The sequence below is a fragment of the Strix uralensis genome, chromosome 27, assembly GCF_047716275.1.
Source record: "Strix uralensis isolate ZFMK-TIS-50842 chromosome 27, bStrUra1, whole genome shotgun sequence".
In the NCBI taxonomy this organism is placed as follows: Eukaryota; Metazoa; Chordata; class Aves; order Strigiformes; family Strigidae; genus Strix; species Strix uralensis.
In genome coordinates this window covers 4,838,694-4,857,926 of record NC_133998.1, presented here as the reverse complement: position 1 = coordinate 4,857,926, position 19,233 = coordinate 4,838,694, and the positions used below count along the sequence as shown (strand labels likewise).

At 41.2% G+C, this 19,233-nt stretch overlaps 2 protein-coding genes across 10 annotated transcripts in view; one reads left to right on the top strand and one right to left on the bottom strand.

The window, feature by feature from the left end:
- Nucleotides 1–5,005, bottom strand: part of MYO9B (myosin IXB) — a 45,086-nt gene extending 40,081 nt beyond the window's left edge. For 5 of the 6 annotated variants that reach the window (XM_074851568.1, XM_074851566.1, XM_074851569.1 and 2 more), the window contains exon 1: nt 4,924–5,005. The gene's annotated coding sequence lies outside the window, so the exon portion shown is untranslated. Of the gene's footprint in view, nt 1–4,293; nt 4,392–4,923 lie in introns of those variants that run through there. The other variant, XM_074851567.1, reaches the window with a different exon arrangement.
- Nucleotides 4,915–13,673, top strand: HAUS8 (HAUS augmin like complex subunit 8). 4 transcript variants are annotated; one of them, XM_074851576.1, is made up of 12 exons: nt 5,713–5,750; nt 5,832–5,902; nt 5,990–6,045; nt 6,349–6,445; nt 7,134–7,247; nt 7,759–7,841; nt 8,479–8,556; nt 9,618–9,776; nt 10,722–10,863; nt 11,920–12,061; nt 12,830–12,937; nt 13,297–13,673. In XM_074851576.1, the coding sequence occupies exons 1-12, from the start codon at nt 5,734–5,736 to the stop codon at nt 13,307–13,309; spliced, it is 1,080 nt and encodes a 359-aa protein (XP_074707677.1). In that variant the 5' UTR covers nt 5,713–5,733; the 3' UTR covers nt 13,310–13,673. The 4 variants fall into 4 exon arrangements, with proteins under 4 accessions (XP_074707680.1, XP_074707679.1, XP_074707678.1 ...); XM_074851579.1 differs by lacking the exon at nt 5,713–5,750 and adding an exon at nt 4,915–4,931 and having other exon boundaries at nt 12,830–13,673; XM_074851578.1 differs by lacking the exon at nt 5,713–5,750 and adding an exon at nt 5,096–5,216 and having other exon boundaries at nt 12,830–13,673.
- Nucleotides 13,674–19,233: the final 5,560 nt, after the last annotated feature.

The window sequence follows — 19,233 nt, the reverse complement described above, 5'->3', positions numbered from 1 at the left end:
TTCTACCCTTTTATTCAAAACATTAGACTATTAATTCTGTGGGCATGAGTGGGGCTACAGCTGCACAGGATTAGTGTTTTAAAGGATATAGAGATACAATTTGCACCCTTGTAACAGTGGTTTCATTGTGTAGCATATATAATTTAATGGTACTTATTTCACGTGAGATTGAAGAGAAGTAAATCTGGAATAGTGTTACACAAATTTAAATATAAGGCACCAGTTACAGGCCACCTTCACTCAACTATCCTAGAAGGATAATTCCAACAGGTCTAGGAAAATGGAAGCAAGTCTAGCCAACCTTTTCAAGATTTTATAACTTCCCTTACTCCCCACCTTTGCAAGTTCTACAACGTATTTGTTAATAGCACTAACATTAGCAAGCTTATAAGGTAACAGTCTAACGCTGTACTTATTTTTATATTACCTATCAATTAGTACTTTCATTTGCTTATAAAAAAATTAAAACCCACTAGGCTTACCAAAAAATAATCTAAGTGAACACGGGGCTGTACTATTTAGTCCGTCACTGGAGGATTGATTATACTTCCCACTGAAATCACTGAGTAGGACAACATTTCAGGTAACTTCTTCAATACTTTGTAGAAGAAATGTAGTAGGCTACTTAATTTATCATCAATCTGTAATTGTACTTTTTGATCAGATAACAATAGAAATAGAAAACCAAAAATTCCAATTCTCTATGGTAATTTTGACAGTATTTTCTAAGTGTTTTCAAGTCTCCATTAAGCCAATTAATTTTTTAATATGTATTAAAGCCAACTTTATCTACTTAATAATGTAGTAAAATTCTAGAAGAGAACTTCATCCCAATCAGCGCAGGGTATCCGTTTAGTTTAAATAAGGCCATAATTTGAAGTCACATATTTAGTCAATGAATCACAGTGAAGCTAAAAGGGGAAAGCTACCATTACAGCAAAATTGTTGAGGATGAACTTTATAATATTCCAGTTCTTCACATTTTCATGTACATTTCCAGTGCTGCATTCCTCAAACTGAAAAATTCAAGCTTCTCCCATTGTTCATCAAGTAATTTTCAACACAAAAGCAGAAACACATCATGAGTACTTGACCTCCAATATTCTTGAATACTAAAATTGCCAATGACCATCCCCAAAAGAGACCGCTCTGATCAAATTGAAAACATTCAGCAATTTCAAAAACATTCAGGTACTACTTACCCTTGATTTCCAAAGCAAGGAATTTCCAGCAAAATAGGCTACAGAGACACCCTTAAGTTTCCAGAATTAACTGTGCATTACAAGTAAGGCAAAGGCCTCAACCCTTGTCTTACCTCACATCACAGGCACATACAGTTCTTGTTAGTTGAACATAATGAATTTTAATTTTTTTCCTAGTCTTCCAGACATTTGTAGATTACCTGAAAATTGCTTAGCATTCTAGTAACACTTCAATATTTTTTTGGTCATCAAAAATTCTGTTGGACTAAACTTTAGATCCTTGGCTTTCTTTAACTGAAAGCTCCTGGCTTTTTCTACTCCAGAAGGAGCAGTTCTGAATGGAGCATGCAAATTTACAACACATTTGTTACTACTCTTTGTAATCAACCCTGCCAGAAAAGTTACTGCCACAGACTGCCTAACAAAGGAGAAGCTGGGCTGCAATGCAAGTAATGCAATGTAATACAGGAAAATGTCAAAGAAATTACCTTCATTACAGGCAGTTCCTTCTCAGTTACCTCCTCACTACTCCCTATGGCCCTTGAGATCCTGATCCCAATCTACACCCTCAAAGCACCCAAGATGCAGACCTCTACTTCCTCTTAATGACTCAGATGCACAATTTAACCTCAAGACAAGGATATCTTATCAGGTCTATAGTGACATTAAAGGTCTACAGCATGTTATTACCTCACAAAAAAGTGTGATGTCAGAGTTACAGATGGACACTTGAGTATGATTCAGAGGAAATGAAAATGTTGCCTTGTTGAGAAAACAAGGAATGAAGGCAAAGAGTGTAAGTCAAAAGAATCTTGGAGACTATTCTCACCAGCTTTTGTAGTTTTCTTAATTTTATCCTTAATAGCACTATAGCTGTCAACAAAGGAAGTAAAAAAAAAAAATCTCACTGTAATTACACTGATAAGAAATTCTCTTAAGAAACTTCAGGTTGAACTTTTGTGTGAATAAGAAAAAAAAAGGGGGTTCATCAGAAGAACCTGTACACGTCAAAAATGCCTTTAAAAACACTTTTACTATTAAACGCTGTTGGTGTTCGAAGGAAGAGCAAGTTTTTCTAGGATCTGCATTGAGTTTCATTTGGTAACCAGATATAAACAACACAATAAAGCCTAGATAAAAGCAACTCTGTGAGCCATGCTTAAGTTAGTCGATACATCAAGAAAACATGATATACCAGAAACAAAAACCTCTGAATTTTCATTTACTGAAATAAAGACACTCCCAGCCCTTTCAGAAGGCAGATCATCTATTAAAATAGCCACCTACTGAAAAAAACAAATCCTTATCAGCATCTCAGGCTTTATAACTCCTTGATATCAGAATAAGTAGATCTTGTTTCTTAGAAAGGTGATTAATAAACACCTTCAGACTTCACATTCACAAAAAAGTACTGAACCACCGACTTTTTGTTGAATCATGACTTTTTTCACTCTTTTCCTTGACTGTTGAAATACCTAATATTGTTGCATCTTTTAAGAATTTTTCCTTTTTAAGTGCCTAAGAGACACAAAATGTGGTATTTGACAATCCAGCGAAGGAAAGGCCATATTTAGCCGAAGTAATACTGAACTACGTTCATGAGTCAAACAGTTATTCATACACAGGATTATTCAAGTGGTGTAACGTTTGAATCATTATTTGTCAGAAAACTCAGTCTGTACAAAGCACGAACCTCATTTAAACTTTTATCAGCTGCATTTACTCTTCCTAAATTATTCAGTTCTATAAACGTTTTAGATTCCACAGAAAAACACAAACCTGAGTCTTCCCACTCTGATTAGACTATCCATTTGCACAGACAGCTACCCTGTCACTGCACAAACTACAACATTCAATTGCTAAAAAGCTTTTTGTTGAGACAAACGTTCAAGCACAGAGACAGAAAAAACCCAAACCAAACCTCCAAACAACCCATGTTGTTCTACAAAACCAGTTCCATCACATTAGTGAAGTAACTCCTAAGTTTTATGCTAATAAGTAAACACTAATGATTAAGACAACAGCCTTTGATGCATCATCCTGAAAAGCAGAAACAATGTTACTGGACTTCACACGTAGATAGGTAAAAAATCTCATTGTTAGTTCAAAGACAAAAATAATCAAGATTAAGTCTTTTCTAAAAAGAGCCCCAACGAATCCTGAAGCTAGCATGAATTTACATATGCATTAGAAGTTTCCCATACCTCCTCCCCTACATTAAATGAGTTTGTTTCTGACAAAATTCCATGTTAAAGACACCAAAGGCTTAGTAAAACTCGATGGGTGTGACACCAATATACTAAACCGGAATGCAGGGTTACCTCACACTGTAACTTTAGGGCAAGTACTTCAGTCATGTATTCCAGCTAACAGACCCGAAATCAGAGAGCTTCTAATTACCCATGACAAACTCTTATTTGCAAACAGCTAGGTAGACAAACCGATACCGATCCACCTCTAGGAGTAACGTGGGAGGATGCTGATGACATCTTTGGAAGGCTAATTGCATTTGCCAGAAGCCTGAGATCATCTCCAGCCCTTTACTACATTGCCACGCATTTCCAGAAGGTGAAATCAAAGAATACTGAACTAATTTGCATTCAAAGTACTTCTCACTTTTCACAAACAGGACTTGCAATTAAAGCTGGGGAAGAATTTTGCCAAAATACTTATGGAGTAGCCAAGCAAGGCTAGACATTATACTGGGAAGTCATCTTGCGTTAGGATCACACATACCTGTACCAACAGCACGGTCACAAGAGTCATGAATCGGGATAGTACTCTGCTACTTTTAGTCTACAAACATGTAACAAAAAGATGTTCCCAGCTTGCAAAAGTTTTACTTTCCAGATTGCAAAACCAAACTTACTAAAAAGACACAGCACTACCAAGATAGAAACAGCTAGAGGCGTGCATCAATTAGGCAATGATGGTCACCACGATAAAGCACGACCTCAACACAGCAGCAGCAGTGATACCGTCAGGAGTTGCCCAAAAATAAAACAAAGAAACAAAAGAACCCAGAGAGTTTTAACGCTTTTTTTTGAAAGATATGGAGATATCTGTACGAAAGTTTACAGGCTGTTCATACCGAGAGTTAGAGACATCATGTGAAAAAGCCGAACGCTGCATGGTTGAAAGATCAGTAAGCAGGAGATGGAAGTTAACCCTGATCAACGGCAAGATCTTCCCCCTGCGCATCGCCTGAGAGACGGGAGGTGCGGACTGGCGGCGAGGCACGTTCCTTCCCTTAGGGCATGTCCAGCTCTTGGGGCACATCAGATGTAAAACGAGTCAGCGGCAACACATCTGCCCCCCCGGCCGCTACAAGCCCACGCAGCCGCCCAGAAGCCAGGCACAGCGCGGCTTCAGCCTGCGCCTCGCCCCGGCCCCGAGCAGCGCACCCCTCCGGCACCCCCCGCCCCGAGGAGCGTCCCCGAGGAACGGCTGCCGGCCCCAGGCTCCTGAGGGAAGCGGCGGAGCCCCACGGCTCCCGTCCGCCAGACCCCTTTCCTCACACGCAGAGCTCCCTGCCCGCCCCACAGCGCCCCGGGGCTCGGCGGGCAGCGTCGTCCCGGGGCTGTGTGAGAGACCCGGTCACTGAGGCGCCGCCACCACCACAGAGCTCGGCCACCCGTAAAGGAGGAAGAGAAGGAAAAGAAGAAAGGAAGGAGAGCGGACACCCATCGGGAGCCCCAGGCCGCGCTTCGCCGCCGCTTACCTCAGCCGGTGGGTGAAGCGCTGGCGACCAGCACCGCCGCCCGCCACAGGCCCCGCCGAGGCGCCGCTCGCCACTTCCGGGTAGGGGGAGGCAGGGCGGCGCCCATTCAGCGCCGCGCGCGCACTGCGCATGCGCGCTCCCCCCTTCTCCACCCCGCGGCGGGGCGGGAGGCGCGAAGCGTCGCCCTGGGGTTGTGGCGGCCGGTGCTCGGTTCGACTCGGCTCGGCCCGGCCGCCTCGCCCCCGCCCGCGGCTCCCAGCGCAGCTCGGGAACGGGTGCTCGCTGGCAGCCAGGTGCTTTCTGAGGCAGGGCCCTGCGGCGAGAAGTGGGAGTGGGTGGATTCCTCTCAAAACCAAAGAACCTCAGCGCTGTTTTCGGCTGGGAGCGTCGCCTCCCGGCGCCGTGAGGGCTCCCGCTGCGGAGGCGGCGGCGTTGCTGGCGCTCACCGCCCTTTTCCAGCGGTTTGTTAGAGCACAGGGGCAGCGCAGAAGAGCCCCCGCGCGGTGTTCTTGGGGTTCGCCAGCTGAAGCCGTAGAGTGTAGCCGCCTCTCGCCAAAGGCCCAAGGAAAGAGCAGTGCTCGCGGTCAGTCATGCTGCGGCGTTGTCAGGCCCTCACTTCTCGCTTTACCCCGGTGCTGAGGGGAGCGTAGCCCGGGCCGGAGGCCTCCCCCGGAGGGAGGGAAGGGCCCTGCCCCGGGTGGGCCGGCGGGGGCGGCTTGTTTCAGACCTCCACGCCGCCAGGGGGCGCGCGGCTCCCTCGTCCCCTGGAGCGCGGGGGCGGTGCTGCGCCTGCGCGGCGGTTCGAACGGCATGGCGGCGGCGGGAGCGTGAGGGAGCGGGCGCGTTTCGCCGCCCGTCTCCTCAGTCCTTTCTCGGTGCCGTTGTCATCTCTCGCTCTCTCTTTGCAGGATGTCCGCGTCTGCGAGCGACTCCAGCGCTGCGGTGGCGGGCGGAGAAGTGCCGAAGCCTAAGCGGAAAGGTAGCCGTGGGGTGAGGGGGGAGCCCGCTCTGACTGAGGCGGGAAGCGAGCGGCGGGCCCGCCTGAGCTCCTCTGCTTCTTCTTCAGGAGGAAGAATCGTGAAGTCTCGCTATCTGCAGTACGATAAGAAAGACGCCAAGAAGGTACTTGGACGCCTCGCTGCCGAGCTCAGGCGTCGCTCAGCAAAGGATAGAAATGGCGTGAGGGGCAGCTGAGACTTAAAGCAGAAAATTAGTTTGCTGAGGTTATGAGGGAGTCGTGGTGTATTACTAGATGCTTACTGGGATGGAAACTAGGGACTGAACTCGGGTGACTTGCAAAAGCACCAAGACGCCCTGGGATTGTTGTCATTGTTGTTTATTGTCAGCATTCGGGCTGGAGGTAAAATGTGTTGCTGATCACAGTTACTGTTTATGCTCAGTCTTAATCTGTTTCTTGATTGTCAGGATACCCCATCAAATTCCTTTTCCACATCTACTGGTAAACCATCTTCTTCAACTAAATCAAGATCAGTTCTTACTCAGAAATGTACAACTTCTGCTGGTAGGTTTTACCAGAATTTAAAAGCTTTTCTTTTGTGAATTTGTAGTGCCAATCTGTGAAACTCTTAACAACTCTAAAATGCTGTTAAAAAATATTTTGTATTACTTGCATCACTGCCAGTTATTTGCATTCAAAGGGAATTAAGAAACTTTGTGTGGGATTAAAAGGTATAAATGTAAATGCATTAAGTTCTTGTCTGGATGGTCTGATAGAAAACTGATCTGGAATTGAGTAATTGGGTTGTCTAAAATAAGCCTATTTCTTGCCTTCTGCACAGGCTTTGAGCTAATGTTTTTACTATGCCCTCACCATTGCCCTGCTTTTTTAATTTTAATCTTTTTAATAAACCCAGTGTAAATGACTGAAAATCCCTCTCTGAAAAACAGTTCACTTTTGTTTCTTTTGCAAGAATTGCAAAAGAATTTTCAGGTTAGACCTTAACTTGATTTGAAAATCCTGAGGAAATAACATTCTCTTTTCACATCCGAGTGTTCTTGTTGAACAATGTTTAAGAGGATAACATTCCGAACTACCTTTTTCTAGGTAAATTAGGGAGTATACAAACAATGTATGTAAAGTAAACGTGTAAAAGTTTGCTTAAGGTTGCCACATATTAGTGAAAGCGTATATTTGTGAATTTGCACAGAATCTGTTCTAACTTTAGTTTGATAACCGCTTCTTTCTACAGGTGTTGTCTCTAGGTCGTTAAGTCAGAGTAGTTTTGAGAAAGGTGACTTGCAGTCCACTTTACTAGATGAAGATAAACTTGAACGACCACAGCTTGATTTTTCAGCAATTGGTGGTAAGATTCCACTCCTCCTCAGTTTTTTGTTTTATTGTTTTTAACGTATGTGCTGTAACTTGATAAGTAACCTTTGTATTCTTCTATACTCACAAAAGGATTTTTGTCAAATAAGGTGAATGTTATTTCAAGTGTCTTTAAGCAGAGGTAATAAGACCTTTAGGGTTTAAATTAACCTCTCGATTTTTAGTATCCTTTGGGTGCTGTGTTCTTTTTGTTTAAGATCAAATATTGAAGAACAAAGTACTCTCAAGTCTTTGCTCCTATAACGATGGATATTAGATTATCAGCCCTTTTGAAAAAATGTATCACATCTATCTGTAACTGTCACTTAATGCTCATGATCCACATCTCATGAGTATCACCAAAGCCAGAAACAGAGCACAAGTCTTCTTTACGGGTTTACATAATAATTTTGAAATTATCTTTGCCTCAGGAAAACCTGATGGTATGTTGTCCCACCCTATATACTTTGGTAGAAAAGAGCAATAACTTTTCTGTTGTGATACAGATAAAACTGTCCACAAAAAGACTCCTGCTTCAAAATCTGATGGCAAAGGATCTACAGGGACACGTCCACAACCAAAAAAAGCAGTAAGTGTCACTGCTTTCCTTTGTTACATATATTTATTTTGAAATGTGTGAAATGAAGATTTTTCTGTTTAATCTTGATAACAACTTTGAGGTCCTGGGATGATCTAAAGCCTCCTGGAAGAAGTCAGAGGATAAGTCTGTTCTACTGCTAGCAATGTTTGGTTTGTTCATCAGGTGTCTCAACACTGACCAAAGCTTTGCTTCTGTTTCCTGTGGTGAAGAATCGGCCCCAATTGTAGCAGCTCCTCAAGTGGATTGGTTTTGTATTCCTGTCCATACTTTTTAATTATATCACATTATTTTTAAATATTTTCTGACGTTTTTGCTCAGAAAACTAACATTGATTCAACCTAATTTGAAGTACCTTATTTAGGGATCTCATTCAATGTAGTGCTGAAACTTCGTGTTCTCTACCAGTATTAAGAAAATCTGCTAAAAATGTTATTAAAAATGGTGGAACAAAGAACAAAGAGGTATATTTAACAGGTGTTGTTTAAAAACCCAAACTTTTTTCATTGAGCTGACTGTAGATGATGATTCTGGACACAAATTGGACTCTCAGTCCAATTTATTTGAACATTGAAAAAATAATTGTTTAAATACCAAAATTGATCTCATGTTCTTTTTTTTTCTGAAGGGAAATAGTTCTGATGGCAGATCTCTGATAGCAGAGCTGGAATCTCAGACACTGCTTTTAACTTACCTAAGAATGAAGGTGAGTCAGTCAAGTATTTGGTGTTTCAGGTGGAAGAATATGACATTGAGGAATTGTTTCTTTTCTTGTCTGTGCTTTCTGATCCGTAGAAGTTAGGTTTTGGTGACTTTATATGTTTATGGTTGTAAAACTGTATGACTTGCTTTGAAAATTCTTAGAATTCTGTGCTAGTTTATTCAGCTGGTGCTGGTTCTTCATGAAGTAGGGTGTGTCAGGTCTGGCTGAGATGGAGTTAATTTTCCCTGTGCAGCCTCCTAGTGCTGCACTGTGTATTAGTAGCCAGAAAGGGGCTGATAACACACCAGTGTTTTGGCTGCTGCTGAGCAGCACTCACCCAGCATCAAGGCTGCTTCTCCAGCTTCCCTACCCCAGTCCCTGGAGGTGGGCAAGATCTTGGGAGGGGCCACAGCCAGAACAGCTGACCTCACTGACCAGAGGGAGCTTCCGCACAGTGTGGTGTCTGCTCAGCAGCGAGAGTGGGGGAAAAGGAGGAGGAAGGGGGGACATCACTTATTTACATTTGTCTTTTGAGCAACCTGTACCGAAGCCCTGCTTCCCAGGAGGTGGCTGGGCATCGCCTGCTGATGGGAGGGAGAGAATAACATTTTCTGTTTTCTTTTGCTTTATTAAACTGTCCTTATCTTGACCCCTGAGTCCTTCGTTATATTCTAATTCCCCTGACCTGCGGAGGAGTGGATTGATAGATCAGCTTTGGTAGGCACCTGGCATCCAGCCAAGGTCAGCCCACTGCACAGGAGTGTGTAGACGTTTTGGGAAAACCCTGAGTGTGTTTGGAGTTCAAGGTTGTAGCAGTGACTTTGTTCTTTGTTCACTCAGTAGCATATATGCATATTTTTCCTTTACGAAAAATATTAGTGGGAGTAGGGGAAGAAGATGGAGGGGGGGGCTTTAGCTATAATGTACTGTGCTTATTGTGTGAGCTCTCAGATTTGGTTAATTGAAGCTCTCTGACCTGGTCTGAGGCTTACATTTGTTTATTCAGAATGTTAATTACTTAGATGTAGCATTACTTTGGTTGTGAATATTTTTGTGTGTAATAGGCAGGAAAAAATCTTGCTGAGCTGGAGAAAAAAACAGAAAAGAACTTGTTAATGTTGTGTGAAGAAAAGGAGAGACAACACAAGAAGCTCTGTGAGTTGAAGCGTGAAATTCTACTCAGAGAGAGAGAGCAGAAACTTGATGAAGCCTTAGACAAACAGGTAGGCTTCATTAAATACAGCAGAAGCATAAATTGTAAGGAAGCTCAGTTATGAAGTAGTCCTTTATCCAGAGAAGATTCCTCTGCTGCTCTGGCCTGCTGGGGTACAATTTTATGCATCTTAAACAAAATAAGTAGCTACTTCCTGTTGTGGCACGTAATGCTCCCTAGTAACTGAAGCAAATGCCTTTGTCACTTTTGCATTGTCCCTTGTGGATCGGCAGGAAGGAGAAGTTGGAGCTCTTGGGCAAGGGGCAGCAGCAGCGCACCGCTTGCCAGAGCGGTTTACGGTCGATGCAAGGGAGATGCAAGTATCTTAAAACCACGTGAACATCCTGCAGTTACACAATCACTTACGGCTAGAGCCAAGATGCTAACCCTTAGAGAAGAAGTGAACATCTTCTGTTCTTTATTTGACTTATATGTTAGACAGCAATAGATCTGCCCTGGTTGTATGAAATTCTTGCTAACAGGTTATCATAGAAGCTAAACCCTCCCCTCTTTTTCAGTATTTTGTTAGTTCCGTTGTGTCAAATTAAAAGGTAGCACTCTTTGAATAATTAATTTTCAAAACTGAACCTATGTTTGCTTTTAACAAATACGGATTGCAAAAATTAAATGGGACTTTTGTCCTCTGGTGAATACACTGTTAGCTACAGTCAAAGTATCAAATATAAAACACTTTCCCTGCTATGTTACTAATATCTCTGAGCTACAGTAACAAGGAAACTGGTATTGACCTGGGTATTTTGGGGGGGTAGAGGAAAACTTATTGAACAGCATGATAGCAGTATCACACCACAAACTTCTTGAATTCTTCTGTCAATGAGCATTTCAGATGCTACTTGGTTTTTTATTGACAATTTTTTTTTTATATTGAGCCAGGTCTGTACTAACAAAATGGCTGCTTTTGAAGAAGTGTTGGTTCATCATGTGTCTTTTTCAGATGGAAGTACTTTCTCCCCTTGTTCCTGTTTGTGAACGGTTTAAAGATCAATATAAAAGCTTTGCAGCTTCCCTGGATGCCACTAGACATGAATTGCCCATAAAGAATATTCACATAGAAGGAGATACGCTAACATACCTTGGTATGAAAATTTGCTTCATCAAATTTACTTTCAGAAATAGTGGGTTTTTTTGGTATGCTAAAATTCTTACATTGTTATTGCTGGATCTGTCTGTGGCCACTGGAGGAATTTTGTGTGCTCTTAGAGCTTGTATGGACGCTGGGCTGCAGTGTTAGTCACATGTTTTGCTATGAATAATTCTTGTCTCTGTTTAACCACTAAACTGCACTTGAACAAGTTTTTTGTCTTGCAGCAGGAAAAAAATCAACTTTCTAAGCTAGAGCAGTATTCACATACACTTTCTTTAGCAAGTTTCAATATCTTTTAACTGCATTCGTGGCATTCCTCCTCCTTTCTTTTTCCTAATGGGTGAGCAAGTTGTAGAAATACTGTGATCTCTTGTTTCTGTGTTGAGGGATAAAGTCACGTGGGTAGACATGCTCACATTTCCTGTAGAACTAGAGCTTAAATGTACTGTATTGTGTCTTGAATCGGAGAATGTTTGTTTAATAAATTATCACTTGTGTTTTGTATTGAAGTCTGGACAAAAAGTTACATTTTTAAACTGCTGGTCTGCAAGAAATGAGATTCTTAGACCATTTACAATAGTCTTGCTTGCAATTCAAATGGAAAAGGTTTATTGAAGAGCTTAGAATTCTTGTAAGAAGGCTTGCAAGGAAATAAATACATATTTTTGGTTTGTGAATGCTAAAGCAAGAGGACTGGATAAACTTTGTGCTGAGATTGCATGTCAATAGCAATATATGTAACTGGCCAAGGAATTTTTGATGTTTAAAACCTGTTTTTTCTCTTGAATTTGTCTTGTAAAAATCTTTGACATACTCTAAATGAGAGCTTGATTAGCAATTTTCATAGCCTGTTGCTGGTGTTAGTCTTCATAGCTAAAAATAATTTGGCTTTCACTGTTTTCTCATAGTGTGTGAAAGGTGAACAAGCAGTAGTTTTCCATCATCTAGTTCACCTGTTTCTGTGGTCACTGCAACTATTAAGTAATCTTGTTTTCACTAGTGCCATTGCATGCATTTTGAATACTTTCTTCAACATCTCATACTGTAGGTGAACTACAAAAGCAGTTAACTATCACACAGGAACTTCTGACAGAAATTATGCCAGGCCACTTAGAAGAAAGTGAAAAAACATTTAATGTACTGAAAGACCTTAAAGAAGTTTCTCAGAAACTGGATAAAGAGCTTCAAAGGTATTTACAGCAACCAGGTGAAAAGACTCATTGGCTGTATGTTCAGGGGAAAATCTATAGTCTCACCAGAATATATCCAGAATGTATATTGGAGGAGGATTAATTGAGGGGGGTAGTAGCACTATAGCGCTAAGTTTAATCCTATTCATAGCAGACTTCTGTATTTCTGTCCCTACCCTACCTACAGTCAAAGTAAAGATGTTTGGAGTTTTTAGTTTGTGTATGCAAAGTGAACGGCTTTAGTGTGCCATTTTCTGACACTTTAGCTGAGAATCACAGGGAGCAATAGCAGCTCTGGGAAAGTGCAAATACGTAGGAAAGTGGAGAGCTTCAGGAGACAGAAAAGTGAATTGGAAGTCTTAAATAATTGTCATGCAAATATATCATCCTCTAGGAGGTACAAGGAGCACAGAAAAGGTTTTTTTCCTCAAGTATTGTGTCAACAAATATGAAGTATCACTGAGAGTGTGAGGAAGAGATAAAGCATGATAAATTTCCTTTCCCCTCTTCATTTCCCCAGAAGAGATTACAGCTAAAATCCTTGAAGATTAATAGACCATAAAGCCCCATTATCTCCCTGTCCTGCAAACTGCCCTTCCTCTCCTCCAAATACTAGCCTTTGGGAAGAAAATTGACTTTTTACATTTTTTTCTTCTGATGGCTCCATGGTGGGAGAATGACACAAATGTCCAGGCGCATAGCCTTTGGGGTTAAGCAGAAGTTATTATCCTCCAGAGTAACTGATTTAGCTTGTTTCATTTGTTCCAGGAGCTTCGCAGAAGTGCAGAACCTGTCGTTTCAAGTTAGTAAAGAAGTTTCTCTGCATAACCAAAAAATATGTGAAGAGAATCATGGACTAGATGTTGTGAAACACTGGTACTTCAACTAACTTTGTGTATTGTTTTACTAACGAGTGGATACTAAATCAGTGCCAGCAGACTTCTTGTATGAACATATAACTTGTCCGAATTTTCAGTTATATCAGAATATGAAACCAGCAGCATGTATGCTAACTAATGTAAGAAATGAAGTTTTCTTCTGCATGTTGTCCCATAAGGAGTCATCTTTTTTTAACATGAATTTGATACCTTTCTCATCACCTTCTGCCTTGACAATACTGAAAGGTAACTAATAAGAAATGTTATTCTTAGCAAATATGACCTATATGTTCTTAAACTTCTTGGTTTTCTCTTGAAACTGGCTTCAAGTACACTGATTTGAATCTCTTTCCAAAGTAGTGTACCTTAGAGGGCAGCGTATCTTAACAGAGGTGAGGAATTGTGTATGTGGTCCTGCGCATTTCCTGATCGCATCGGGAGGATCTGTAGGAATGTGCAGCGTGATCATTGGTCACTCAGTGAACAGCTTCTGGAGGAACTCTTAATTGTCCCTTCTGGATTGGCTGAGAGGAGAAGCTACGTGGATAGCAAATAATGAGGCTGATGCTTGGAAGGAGCCTGGTCGCTGGTAACAAGTGAAAAGTTTTGGTAACTTGTTGCCTAATTGTCTTGGAAACAAATTATTAAAATCATAAATGCTTTTGTATTAACCTGACACCTTCTCTTTAAGGACTTTATTTATTTTTAATAATAAAGACTATTTTCCACTGCTATATCAATAGCCTTCATGTTTGAATATCTTCACTGATCTACAGAAGATGTTGTTTCCATCTGGGCTTGCTTAGGGCTCATACTACACAGTATGTGCAGTGATGGACTTACAGGCACTAACCAGTCCCAATGGCAAGCCGTGACCTACTGGCACCAACGTGCTGAGGCCAGAAGATTGTGATGTGGAGAAAAACCTCAAACCTACTTACTGAGTAAGTGCCTGAGAGTGAGTGTGCTGTTATGAACATGTGTGCCACAGGTTTTTTCAATGTACTTCCCATTTTTGTACATGGAATGCATGAAAGACATGTTCTATCCTGTATTTTTTTTACCTGTGGAGCCTCCTTCTGTGATGGTTTTTCAAAAGCTTTGCTTTGTATTGTCTGTTTAGTGTTACATTTCTGGCTTAAGCTGTGTCTATAAAGCTTTTGGGCCTGCTCAAAAAATACTTGGAGCATTCTCCTTGCGCTCCTTGAAGTGCTATTTAGGCTTTCCTCCTGGTATTACTAAGGGTATAACTAGATTCTTGTCTTCTCTTATTAAAAGTTAGGAGTAAATTAAGCTGTAGTAACTGGATCAGTAAGATGTGCAGCGCACTGGATGAGAAATCAATACGTAACGAACTAATAAGACTCCTTGTATGTAATATCAGTGTCATTTTTTTCACAGCAACTTATCCATGAACCAGTGGGAGGGCACTGAGTTATTTTAGGTTATTTATCTGTTATTTCTTCTTACTGAAATATGTTAGGTGAACTGCACCTAATAGTTGTGCCATGTGCTGCCGTTCGGTCCACGAGTCAGAGGTGCTGCATGCAGCAGGATCATGCTCTGGGCCAGGAACAGGAGCTGCACCTCCGAGGCTGGCCACTGGATGGAGAACTTTGCTAAGCAGTTAAGTCATAGCCTAGCTGCAAATTGCTAGTCGTTTATTTTTGGTGGATAGAGATTTTGGTAGAAAGGCTTCTGTGTGATGAAACTGGTGGTCATAGAACTGTTTTTCCAAGGTTTGGGTAGTTGCTAGGATGTGTGCCCTCATGCCTTTAACCCGTTTATGATAAATGTGTCATTCTGGAACTTGGAAAAAGGAGAGGGGTTTTCTTTAATATGGGGAGGGATGAAATGAAAGTCAAGTTTATAGTCTTGATAATTCTGTCTCTGCACAGACATAAGTCAGAATGGCTTTCGTAGGATTTCTTGATGGTAGACCTCATTGCTGGTCTAAAAAAAATTTTTTTTTAAAGAACTGCTTTTAAATTAAACCCATCCTCTTCTGTCAAGTGACTTCCTACCATTGAAATACTATTGTGTGTGGGGGGGTGTATATATATATACACACTATATATATACACCAAATATTACTTAAGCAACAGACAGCAATACAAATTTTCACTGTAAAGTGAAGTGGAATGCTCTTAGTTTTCTTCTCTGAAGAAGGGTGGCAGAGAAAGGTTCCACTTGCTGTGATCCACAATTAAAGGCGCTCAGTCTTCTGGCGAAGCAGTTCATCCTTGCTGCTGCAGGTGGCAGTCATCATCTGTACAACAAGCCGAAAGCAAAGTGGGAGTCCTGGAGCTAAAGGCCAACTGCGTGTACAAAACAATGAAGTGCTTGGGGATGTGCGCCCATTGTTTCAGAAGAATCACAAGCATTCATTTGAGCATTCTAGCCGATCTGTTCCTTAAACTGAACACTTGTGTAATTCTTTGTACAAACGATAGAACAAGTGTTAGAAAAAGCAGCTCAGCCTCTCCAGGAAAGGGTTTTAAACTATTGTGAACAGAGACTTTTCCATCTTGATTTTCCTGAACATTCTTTCTAAGTGGTTCTGTTCTGGCTCTTTGCAGAAGTGTTTTAGGCTCTTCCACCTTGAAATAACAGCAGAATTAGATGCTGCCATTTTAACGCTGTACAAACAAAACAACAACAACAAAGAACTGCAGAATCACTGAAGCAGGAGCTAAACAGATGTGACACCACTTATTTTGTATTTTCCACTTATTTTCTGACAATGTCACGTGCTCTTAATCAGTTGGAACCCTAAACAACTTAAGGGGTCTTTTTATTCAGGTTATCAATCTTCTTTTTATTTTACCTAACATTAATAATCTCACTTCTAGAACTTGTATCAATGTAGATTTTGTTCTCTCTGAACTTATGCAGTATTTATGACCTATATATTCCTCTTTTGGGCCAGTTCTTATTGACCAATTGTTAACATTCATGTGTCCTAAGGTGCTTTTTTCTTTTGCGGGGGGAGGCTTTTTTTCCCCTGCCAAAAACTGAAAGGAATTGTGACATGATCAAGCTAGATCTGAGAGCCTGGGTGGGAAGGCGGGGGAGAGCACAGAAATGTGAGTATCTGTCCCTTGCAAAATTATCCTAATTGTCTAAAAAGCAATTGGCAAAGATAATTTTAAGCCAGGTTTGTACTGTCTGGGTTCTGGTGTTTCTTGGGGAGCTCTGAGCACATTCTCTTCAGGTACGCTGGTGTTGCCTGACCGTTTTGCCCACCAGCTCAGGAGGGCTGAGTCAAAGCATTTTTTGCTGTAATTCCTGTGTTTTCTGCACTAGGGTCACCGGGGCTCCAGGTGAAGGAGCAGCATCCCCCTTTGCCTGGGGTGCACTATGGTGGAGCTGCGCCCAGGCGATGATCGAGGCCCGTTTATCTCTTCACCACCCCCCCCCAACCTTGCAATTCTTTGTTCACACTAGCTTCAAATGGAACTGATTCTTTGCTCATCAGCAGCAAGTAAGCAGCTCATGACCCCAGCAGATGTTTCTGCATTTTAGGCTAATGAGAACTTATTGGATTACTGCAGTCTTCCCTGCCTTGGAGTAAATACCACTTTGTTGGAGATCCGGAAACTCATACTGAATATGATAAACAAACTGCTGGCTGGACTGTGATTGCCAGGACATGAAAAGAGTTCCACAGCGGCAGAAGATCTAACAGCTCTGAAATGCACCACTGAGCCACACCAATTAAGAGCATTTCCAGTGATTATGTGAGCATTCCTGTTCAACTCGCAGAAATGATTTTAGGTTGTTTCTTCCGCTGCATTTGTGTGTGGTCTGAAAAGCAAGCACAAGGATGGAGGACGAGGTTTGCAGAGCAGTCTCAAAGGCCTCTGATCAGTTTCTTTTAAAATATTTCTGTGATAATGTATATGCAAGACTTACTGAGTTTCCTGCTATTTCAAGATCTTAAATTTCTCAGAGAAGCAAACAATTTGCCTCAAAACATAACTAATTTTCTGTTTATATAGATAATACGTGTTTGGAGATGGCCTGTAAGATATCAAAACTTAATTCCTTGGTTTAGTATCTACTGCATGTGGGGGTGGGAAATTAAACAGCTGATTGAACAGTAGAGTTTTCAGGACTATTACCCAAAAAGATACTCTGTCTGTGACACTTTGTCCTTTCAGCAGTCAGGCTTTGTTGTGTATTTGTTCAGAACTTTTTAGACAGTATTTCAGTAAGTGAAATGGTAAACAAGTAACTATAGGAGTGCAGCACTGATCCCCAGCTAAACCAGGATGAAGCTTATGAGCCTGACTCTAGAGCAGTGTAGGTACACTTATAAACTTTAGCATGTTACGGACAGGGTAAGTATAGTATCTGTACAGGCAGTCCCCAAAGATGTTGAGAGCCCTTAACCCTGTCTTGCTATCTTTTTGTCATGAGAAATTTGTCTTCACCTAACTGAGCAAAATCAAATTTCTCAAATTAATATGACTTTTATGATAAAAGGACACCTCCACCCATTTCTAGCTAGGAAGGTGTCCAGCTGAATTTTTAATAACTTAAATGTGTGGAGACTTCACAACCTTTCTAGATCCCTTATTTATGTATAAAACTTCCACCAAACACTAGATTATGCACAGACTTCTATTCCACCAGGCATATGTAGAGGCTGAGTAGAAAACTGGGAAATAATTTCTTACTAAATGTCGTAATGATAGCCACTTCAGATTAAGCACAGTGCTCTATTCCTGTTCTAAATCAACATCTGCCCATATCAGTGATTTCTTAGTACTATTTCAGTAATGTCTGTCAGCAATTAAAATGTTATACTACTCTGAAAGATCAGCTTCTCCTGTTTTGTAGATGATTAATAAACATTTTTGACAGAGCTATTTAATAATTATATCCTCAATATCATTATCCTGTTATATGCTACTCAGATTATATTCTTATTTTGAATGTGCTCTTTAATTATCCTTTCCTTGTAATTTAGTTCTAGAGATGCCTGTATTCCCAGGAGGCAGGATCAGTCTTGTTTCTACCACTCTGTATCTGGACTGATGTAGTTTCTGTTAAAAGACATGATCCTCGTTGCTGGTAAGCCTGCAGTACTATGGCAAAGCCAATAGGACACGTGCTTTGCAGTTATCAGTTGCTGCATTAGATATCTCTGGTTACAGAAAGGAGGCTGTGACAGAAACACAAAGGGAGAACAAAACTGGGAGTTAAAGAAATGGGTGTGGGTTTTTTACCATGAATATAATGCTGTAAAAATTAACTAAGACCTTATTCTTTTCTGGCAGTACGTAATGACCAACATGAATGTTTTCCCATTGGTAAGGGGGGGACAAATGATTCTGGCTTCTCTAAAGCCAGACTTCTCACTTGTTTTTTCTATTTTTCACCCACCTTCTACTGAAATCTAGTGCATACAGGTCTTAATGCAAAACTAAATAATTAACAGCCTTGTTTTTACTGCAGCATCTTTTCTTATGTACACAATTTACACATGTATTCTCAAAATCTTTAAATAAGTGTTATCTTCTGTGCCTTTAGGTCCGGCCATCTCTGTGACAAGTTAGTGATAACACTCAGGCTGAGGCAGTTAACAAGGGCTAATTATTAATGGTGTGATCCTACCACTTGATTTTTGTGAGTAGTCTTACTGATTTGAATTTGCAATTGAGGGGAAAAAAAAGGCAAAAGGAGGCACAGCTGTGAGTAGCAGTTCTTAAGAATTAGTAGTATTTAGAGCTTAGTGTTAACTCTGTTTTCTTTGACAAATACCTGTCTGATAATTTTAACGTTGCATATAGTTTATTTACTAAGTAGATGGGACATGGGGTGGGGGTGGAATTCTTTCTTCTGCAGTGATCAGAATGTACAAGTGGTCAGGATATAAATTAGAACTAGTCAGAACCAATATAGGTGTACTCACACCTTCTATAGACTGCAGCCCCTCCCTCACCTTTCTGACACACCAGTGTAGCCATACCAATCCCCTGCACGCTTTCAACCTGGACAAGTGCCTGAGATTCCTAAAATTTCACGAGGAGCAGAATTACGTTTTTTGTAAACGAAATAAAAATCTGAACTATGCACAGTGCAAGCGGGTGGGTGAATATGGCCCATAGACTTGACTGATGAATAGTTTTTATACATAAGCAGTCCTTACAGAACTTCCTTTAAACTCCTAACCATTACCAGATGTGGGTTGCAGGCGGCTGCTGGAATTCCAACACCTGTTGCATCACACTGAATAGGATTCATTTTGGCAGGCACAGAAAATTCCATTTCAGTAACTAAATAGTT

Bases quoted from the DNA above. Each gene is read 5' to 3' on its own strand.
- HAUS8 (XM_074851576.1), top strand. The intron at 7,248-7,758 runs GTAAGATTCCAC...GTTGTGATACAG, and splicing joins TGATTTTTCAGCAATTGGTG to ATAAAACTGTCCACAAAAAG. The intron at 8,557-9,617 runs GTGAGTCAGTCA...TGTGTGTAATAG, and splicing joins TAACTTACCTAAGAATGAAG to GCAGGAAAAAATCTTGCTGA.